Source organism: Filicampus tigris, chromosome 14 (assembly GCF_054856515.1).
Source record: "Filicampus tigris isolate MCC_2025a chromosome 14, RoL_Ftig_1.0, whole genome shotgun sequence".
NCBI classification, from domain to species: Eukaryota; Metazoa; Chordata; class Actinopteri; order Syngnathiformes; family Syngnathidae; genus Filicampus; species Filicampus tigris.
This window is the reverse complement of record NC_141230.1, coordinates 13,396,983-13,405,921: the sequence shown is the minus strand read 5'-3', so window position 1 is coordinate 13,405,921 and position 8,939 is coordinate 13,396,983. Positions and strand designations below refer to the sequence as shown.

The 8,939-nt window shown below is 39.6% G+C and overlaps 1 protein-coding gene across 1 annotated transcript; it reads right to left on the bottom strand.

Moving 5' to 3' along the window:
* Nucleotides 1–132: 132 nt before the first annotated feature.
* snx4 (sorting nexin 4) lies at nucleotides 133–7,722 on the bottom strand. The gene is made up of 14 exons (XM_086052319.1): nucleotides 7,517–7,722; nucleotides 6,559–6,683; nucleotides 5,845–5,986; nucleotides 5,628–5,777; nucleotides 3,980–4,027; nucleotides 3,495–3,550; nucleotides 3,306–3,378; nucleotides 3,077–3,138; nucleotides 2,848–2,913; nucleotides 2,610–2,699; nucleotides 1,766–1,865; nucleotides 1,524–1,669; nucleotides 1,286–1,400; nucleotides 133–1,201 (listed from the first exon to the last, which is right to left on the bottom strand). The coding sequence occupies exons 1-14, from the start codon at nucleotides 7,610–7,612 to the stop codon at nucleotides 1,154–1,156; spliced, it is 1,317 nt and encodes a 438-aa protein (XP_085908445.1). The 5' UTR covers nucleotides 7,613–7,722; the 3' UTR covers nucleotides 133–1,153.
* Between the last annotated feature and the right edge of the window lie 1,217 nt (nucleotides 7,723–8,939).

Sequence of the window (8,939 nt, the reverse complement as noted above, 5' to 3'; positions counted from 1 at the left end):
AAAACAAAATTATCCCAAAAACATGATGTGCTAGAAAATAAGTCATTTGGTAATACATTTTGGGACACAAAGCCATCCCTCATTAAAATTTGTCGTTGACCAGTGTAATTCTTACAGATGCCCGACAGGAACTTCACAAAACCATCATACTTGAATACATTATTCTGAATAGAACTCATACAACCATTTTTTTGTTTTTTTTTCAGAATTTCAAATGTTTATTAGTGTTTTACCACCATGATTACAACATACAAAAATGATCCCCCATGAAACAAATTCATTTGGGAAGAATGAACAGAAAGCTTTTAACATTTGTTTCTGATCCACACATTGATCAGATTTTATTTGGCTGTTACCATTTTTGTGATGTACATGTCTTAAAAGTGATTATTAAGGGCCAACATGTACAGTACATGCATGCTTTGGTAACCTGTTTGATGGGACAGTTTGTGGGAGTGACACGTTTCAGTCGTTGAAAAAAAAGAAAAAGAAAAGAAAAAGTACATTACATACCAAAATGGTGACTGAGTGGCTCTCACTCACTGGTTTATTTGCAAATTAGAACATGTCATGATAAATTAGCAAGCTTTACTCCTTATCAGAACACGTCAAAAAAAAAGTTAAAGGCTTTGGCTGAGTAATGACATTTCTTATCAAGGTTATATATTTGACACAAAGCATTGCTGTTTGCTTTGATCTGGGGTGGGAAACCTTATTGGAACACGTCACCCCACCTCAATTACTTTTGAGTTTGTTTTTTTGTTTTTTTTTTAATTGGGTCAGATCAGATGCTCTCCCATGAGCCGTCGCTTCCCCACCCCTGATCTAGACTGGAAAACCCCCAAATGGAACATTTGAGGCATCACTCATCATGCCACACTTTGTTACCCTCAACAAATATCTCTTGTACTTCAGTATTAAGCGTCACATGTTACTAGTACTTGCTCTCTAGATGAAATGATTCCGCATCATGCTGAGAGAAGCTGTGGACAAACCTGGAATTTGTGAAGTGAAGGATTGGCCCAATTGGTTCACAATGACAGTTTATCTCAAAAAGACTGGTCAGACATCAACTGACCAGTATGGTACCGGCCTGGATATCTGAGTTGGAATATTGTTTTTCGGTTGGGGTGGTGATTGACTGGAAAGTAGCTCACATTTTGTTGAAACACTCCTTGGCATTGGACCACACCTGGATTCCCTAAGGCAGTGACAGAATACATCAAAATTATGACAGAAAAGCTCTTGTATTGTCTCTCAATAGCTTGAGTACCGCTAAACCTACCTTCTTACACATGCTAATTTGCATAATGGCATAGCTGATGAGAGCCTCGCGCAGATCTCTGTCCTTCTGTTCCTTAAAACGCTCAATGTCTTCCCAGGCTGTTTGCACAAACTCTCTGCAAAGAACAACAGATGACAGCTCTTAATAGAAGAAGTCAGTGGTTTGCTTGTGTTTATTCACCGACGAGCCCAAAAAGATAAGATCAAGCGAATAAGGTTGAGGATGTATATGAGCTCACTGGCACTCTGCGTTCTTTTCCTTAAGCGTTTGTTCTCCCTCCTGGATGCTTTGCTCCAAAGCCGCCAGCCTGCTCTCCCTCTGCTCCTGGCTCTCCTGGCCAAACAGTTTACTGGTCATCCCTTTCAGGGAGAAGACACGCACCATCTACACATAAAAACACACACGGTATGTACTGTAAGCGAAGCATAAAAGGTTAGTTCGCAGTGCTATGATTGTCTCAACCATAAATCAATGCGTTACCCCAGTGACAAGTTCTTCTCTCTGCTGCTTCTTGGAGGCCAGGTCCTGAACTGCCACTTCCAACTCATACTGGATCAGCTCATGTTTCCGACACACTGACCTGAGCACACAGACAAAACACTACAATACATAATACTGACAGAAGGAAGTAAAGAGCAACTTGAGCTGAACAATTAGTCAAATTCAAATCAACACTACAATGTAGTGAAATGCAATTTTTAAATTGCAAAGGATACAGCTTTTAGGGGAAAAAAAACACCTGCTTCATTTCAGTTGGTCAGTAGCCTTAATTTTTTCATATATATATATATATATATATATATATATATATATATATATATATATATATATATATATTTTTTTTATAAAACCTAGTTAAGTTCAGTGCTCAAGCACAGTCCATAATTTTATATATCAGTGTTTCATGAATCATGAAAAGTTGAAGTGAAAAAGCTGATTTGTTTACATTATTAATCTGATTTATGATTTACTGACTTATATTTACGCCACACTTGTTTTGTAGGACTCTGTGAAGTTGTTGTCGCGAATTCTTATTAGACTGCGACTCAAAGTGTTTAGTAAGTTTGACACTCTATTTGAAGTAGATAAAATGTCTCTCCAATTAATTCATGGTACGTTTGCCTTTATTTTAGTGTAAGCTTAACCTATTAGACCAAAACGATGTATAATAAATCTGTTATCATTTATTGTAATATAATTAATATTGTGCTTGTTAAAAAAGAAGACCTTGAAAAAATAATTGCATATTAAATCACAATCGCAATATTGAGAAAAAAAAAATGCAATTCATTTATTTTTCAAAATCTTAATCTCTAAAATTTACCGCACAGCCTCGGTGTAAAAGAGATATTCCTTCAGTTGGTCCGCATAGTGCTCTTCTTCCTCCAAAATGTCATCGATCAATGCAGCGTACCTGGCCACATACATCAAAAATATGTCAAACAAAATTATATACAAAAACCATGTTGGCAATTTTTGCCCACTGTCAACTGAGCTAGGCGCAAGCTCACCAGCCAAGTGCTTTAAAAAAAATGGATGGCTGGATGTCAATTTGTACTTACGTGTCCATGTGGTGACCGGCACTCTGTAGTCCATCTCCCATCTCTTTCTCGATAGCGCTCCATTCACTTGAGCGACAACAATGATAAAAGTACACAATATGCCTCCTATTATTTGGCAAGTCAAATGAGGAGTACATAATCACTGCCGTCAACTACTGTTTTTATAACACGTCAATGCAGCACCCCCTGGTGGCACCGACAAATAAATGCGGAAACACAAAGCACTCACCTGAAGACTCGTCCATAGTTACCATGGACTTTGTAGACGCCATATAGTCTGTCTGCTACTCTCTGAAAAGAACACAGACAACTACCATGAAGAGCACAAATGTAAAATATCATATGGCACCTTGATGACAGGTAAGCACAACGCCCATCTACTCTTGTCTTCTCAATGCAACACCATTTGGAATAGCGCTACCACACTTTGTGGTTTGCGTACGTGTGCGGACACTCACCGCTCTCACCCTGAGAAGTTGAGAGATGGCGCTGTTCAGTTCGTCACTATACTGTTTCAGTGCTGTAAAGCGCCTGGGAAATGCAACATCAGAACATCCAGCTCAGAATCTCTTGTGTTTATTTGGAAATATGAATTGAACTCTGTGAGGTAGATTTTTAAAAAAAATGTTGAAGAAAATGACACCTACTTGTCCGGGTTCTTGACTCTGAACATGGCACTTAGGGACTTCAGTCGAGAATCAGCCTAACAGGGAAGATCATTTTCAATCTGCTTTTGGCTACCAGAATGTTTACAGAACAGCCCAGATAAAATTTGGTGATACCGATGCATCTACAGTATATGAATTAGAATATCGTGGAAAACTAAAAACCTATTAAACTCATATTATACAGATTCAATATACACAGAGTGAAATATTTCATTTTTTATATGGATGATTATAGTTTACAACAAATGAAGGCCCCAAATTCACCCCCTAGAGGAATTACACATTACGTTATTAAATAAATGAAATGGGGAATGGCCTTCGGAAAAGTATCTTTCTCTGTGTTCAATGAATTTGTATCAAAGTCCTAAAGAAGAAAAAAAAAATAAGAACTCGGAAATGAGTCTCTAATTTATTAAGATGCACCTGTGTATGGGACCTGGCACTACTGAATAGAAATACAACACCTTGTCTTGGAAACCCGTCTCGAAAACGGCATCCCTCCACCCTTTCTCCTGAATAAAAATGACAGGAGATTTTCAGTTGATATTTGCAGTATAACCAAGAACCACTGGATTGATCAACATGGACAGAATGCAAGCATTTTAAGGCAATTTGATTCAAAAACATGAATTATTACTACAGTAGCTTTTGCTTGGATGCTGCATTTTTTAAAATTATTATTCATATTTCGTTGCTGTCCTGTGAAAAACCCTTTTCTCCATTTTATTCATTTCTTTTTTACATGAATGGTGTTTCCGCATTAGACATCACAATAATGTGAAAATGAAAAAAGTTTCCAAAATTGGACATGCATGTTTTTCACAGGACTGCAACATTTTGATATATTGCTGATATTGATACAATAATAGGTTAATGGATATAGTATAGTATAAGGATTTCTTAACATAGTTATCATGTATAGGAAACTGTATGTAGGTGTGTATGCATATATGGTTATATACGTGTGTGTGTGTGTATGTATGCGTGTCTGTATGTACAGGACTGGTACGCATGCGCAACATCAATCACTGATGTGTACCCTCATTTGCGTCACAATGCACATTTGCGTACCTGTACACACTAATGGTGCAGTGCAACAAATCGTCTTTGATTTTTAAGGATCAAGCATCGGTTTGGGATGGGCACGATCCGCAGAATGGTTGGTGAAAAAAAATGTGCGCGTTCACAATAAGGCAACGTGATTAGTCCGCATTCAGTAGAGGAAGTTCAATTCCCTCAAGATCACGTGAGTTGCATGTAGAAGAGCGTTTTTGCAAACATACTCAACGAACACAGCGCCGCCACAAAAGCTAACTTCAAAATAAAGCTTACCAAATAATACATTGAGTCATTAATGCCAATGCAATAGCCTTAGTGAACTTTTACTTTGATAGTTGGCCCGCGCGGTGGCGTAACGGCTAACTTGACGTTAACGTTTTCGACGTATCGGCAGTTTTAACGCTTGCTACCAACACAACGAAATCATAATTTAGGACACGAATAAATCTCTGGTTTATTACACTGTCTCATTGTATGATACGGCACAAGTCTCCGGCGTTAGTGGCTAGCAGCTGTTATCATTAGCTGGTAGTTCAGCTAACATACACATGTTTTATGGCTTTAGTTTATAATGAAGACATTTGGGGGTAGGATTAAATAAGTATGTTACTTCTTCCTACTCCTTTTCGAACATGTTAACGATGATGGCTATGCTTTCTTAATTTTTATTTTTGTTTCTTTGTTTTGCTTTGATTTTACTGTGTTATGTTATGTTCGAAATAAAGATTTCAATCAATCAATCAATAATAGTAAAATCGTAGCAGTAGCTAATTAGTAGGAAGGCACAGCATACACATCAGAATTTGAATATTTTCAGTGAAAGGAAAAAAAAAAAGGTTGAACTGTCAAATTGGATGACATCACAAACGCTCTGAGCATCTCAACCATGAGCTGCTTTTTCTTTATCTTTTTGTGTTTCTATACCACCGCGGAAGAGTGGAACATGGTACACACATCCATGCTGAACAGTATAATTGGAGTTTGAACAGCAAGGTTCCACCGTGTATGAAAATAAAAGTCAGGATGTCTGTGTGTATTGAAACTTGTGCAAACCTCTGTAAGGAAAAGGAAAACTATCTTGTCTTTGCAGAGGACAGGATGTGACATCACGCGCAGCAGGAAGTTTTCCAGGCCAACTCGTCTCCGCTCGACAAAATCAGGGTCGAGGTTGTCAGCTGACAGCTTGTGCCACACAAACTCCGCCTAAAGTTGGAACAATCCACACATTATGGACAAGAATGAATGAGTTAACATTACTGTTTCCACTCACCCTTTTTTCTGGCAGAGGAGGGATGATGATGTACGGGTAGGTGACCAACAGGTACGTTCGGAGTAGCTCAAACTCACTGTAGCGTCTCCACAACGTGTCAGGTGTGGTGGGTGGAGAAACGTTGGGGACTGTTTCAGATGGTCTGCACACATAAGAGAAACACGATGTAGCGATTTTGTTGAATTAGTGAAAAAGGACATTTTACATATAGCAATCATGCTGTGATGTGGGGTGTATTAAAAGGGAAGTCAACTCAAAAGTTTTCTTTAAAAGAAAATGTTCTATGGAGGCCCACTAGTCGAAACACGGCATTCTGATTAATGTTGCGTTTGTGGAATATGAGTTATGTAGTAACCCCCCCCATTTTTGCCCATCTCAGGGGGTGGTCATTTTGCGACTTGCGATTGACTGAAAATGACATCACAGTTGCTCAGATAACAACCAATCATGGCTCACATTCAGAAAACAGGTGAGCTGTGATTGGTCGTTACCTGAGTCCTGAGCAATTGTGATGTCATTTTCAGTCGAAACAAGTGACAAAATGGCCACCCTTGAAATGGCTAAAAACGAGTGAATTTTCCTGCTTAACTCATATTCCACAAACACAATATCCACATTTTTTCCTAAATGTGTGAAGGGTATCTAACATAAAAAAAAATAATGGTTTGATGTTAAAAACAGGGACACGTGCACTACCCTTTAGCGGAGCCCCACCGTGTTTCAACGAGGTAGACGGTGTATGTTTCCTGCATGTTGACCGTGTTCTTGCCCGTTCTTTTCTCAGCCTCCGCCACGTTGATCTCCAGCTTCTTCAACAGCGACGTCCCCTTTTCCACCATCTGCACAGCATAGGATACATTCAGTGTTAAAAGTGCCGAACCATAAAAGAAGTAAGATAAGATGTGATAGTATTGATGGTGGACAATCAAACACACACAGAGGTGCAAGTCCATCATCCAACACTTATTCACAGGGGTCACGCTTGAACTCTGGTACACCGTGGACTGGTCGCCAGCCGTAGGGTACAAACAAACAAATGGACAAGCAACATTTATTCTCAAGCCTCCGAATAATTTAGAGTCTTCAATAAACGTTATGTTCATGTATTTTTTATTGGGCGGGGGGTGTAGGGGGGGGGGCGTCGGTGTACCTGGAGAAACTCCACACATTTAGGTACGGGACACCAAAACATCAGACTGTGGTGCAGTCGTGCTAGCCACTATCAACTTGATGCCAAAGGTGCAAATCGTGACGGTATTTAGCACGAGACCCGACGACTTCCTCATTTACTCATGTGTTTCCGCCATTTTCAAAAATGGTTAAATAAATGAAAATAAATGGACAAAATAAATGCCTACAGAAGACTGAATTTAAAGTTAAGCCAGGAGGAGCAACTCTATTTAACAACAAATGCGAGAGGCTAGTTAGCAAGCTAGCATCACGAGTGAAGTTTGTAGTAGAACAACTTGTCAAGAGCAACGGGGTTTTAAAAAAAATTTTTAACATTGAACAAATGTGTAATTTCTTTAAAAGTCTAGTAAAACACAAAAGCTTACCTCTACTCACAAATTGTCAGTAATGGCGTTCGAATGAACTGTACACCCCCGTTAGCTCAATACGCTAACGACTACATTGAGTTCAACGTCACGTTGAAACAAATAATTACTACTACCGTGTTGATTATGTTGTTCTCCGACTCCGTGGGCGTGATGTCGGTGTTGCCGATCACCGCCACTTGCTCTTCGTGACTTCCAGAGTCTGCCATCATCTTCCGCCGAGAGATGTTGCTGATGCGCCGCTACTGCCTGCCTGGCGTCAGCTGAGCTGGCTCAGCAGGCGAGACGTTGGCATCTGCGCGCATGCGCAGCGGATTCTCGCTTTACGACGCAGTGCCTCTCCTATGGCGACGACGTAACGCGAATTTGTACGTACGGTATTTACCGTAACGCGTCGTAGTCTGTCGCTAACTTATGCTAACACAGTAGTAAAGCCACACTTATAGGAAATATTTGGATGGAAAACAATTGTTGGAGGTAATTTACAACTTTCAAACTGAATGACGACGTATTACCATTTGTAACGTCGAAACGTCGTAAACTAAAGACCGCCATGTGGTACTCTGCTGATGATGAATGTGGGTAAAGGATGAGACGATTTCAAACGATGTATAATGTGTCCTTAACTGATTTGCGAAGCTAACATTTCATAACATCATCGTTATCGTTTTTAAATTGCATTTGTTGAGACTTAATGAAAACGAGACTGACCTTTAAATTGTCTTTTTTTTTTCAATAAACATGCATTGTGCTCAAATGTTTACATACCCTGGCATAATTTGTAAGATGTGTATCATTCTTCAAAGAAAACGTGAGTGAGCAAGCAAAACTCATTTATTAAAAATAAACTATAAAGCATTTTAGAACAGCACAAACATTAAATAAAAAGTTGCATTAATGAAAAACATTTTTAATATCGCAAATGATAGCCAAGAAAAACAACAAAACGAACGATAATATAGTACTGCACTGACGTGGCGGTCGCTGTCGCCATCTAGCGGCGGTTATCTGAAACCCCAATGATAACTCACATTTTGGCTCGCAACACACGTTCCGTCTCTTCACTGGTATTTTGAGCTAATTTGTTATTTCACAAGTGTAGCTCTTCACATTAACCCGAGCAGTAGCTCTCAATTTCAAAAACACTGTTCACTCCCGCGTCCCAGTCAGGTGCTCGTCTTTCTCCGCAGGATGGTGACCAGTGTAGTCGTGAGAAAGACTGCACTTCCCTTGTCATTTTGACAAGAAATGATTTGGAGGAACCCAGCTGTAGGCTTAGCGTGTCGTTTTCACAGATGGAACGCTGGGGGAGCTCTGTGGAGGAAACAAGGAGTCGGCGGCTTTTAAATTCACACACCTGCGCCGTGAAGGGTCCGCTGTGACATGTTCAAACGGAACATGTCCTGTGTTGTGTTCCTTGAAAGTCACTCCTGCCTCCACTGCGTTTTTTTCTTCTTCTTTTTTTAAGAAAACTGTGACTGTGGCGTGATTTATTTTCTCATTAGCACCCTGCAACTCCGCACTTATAAGAATACACCG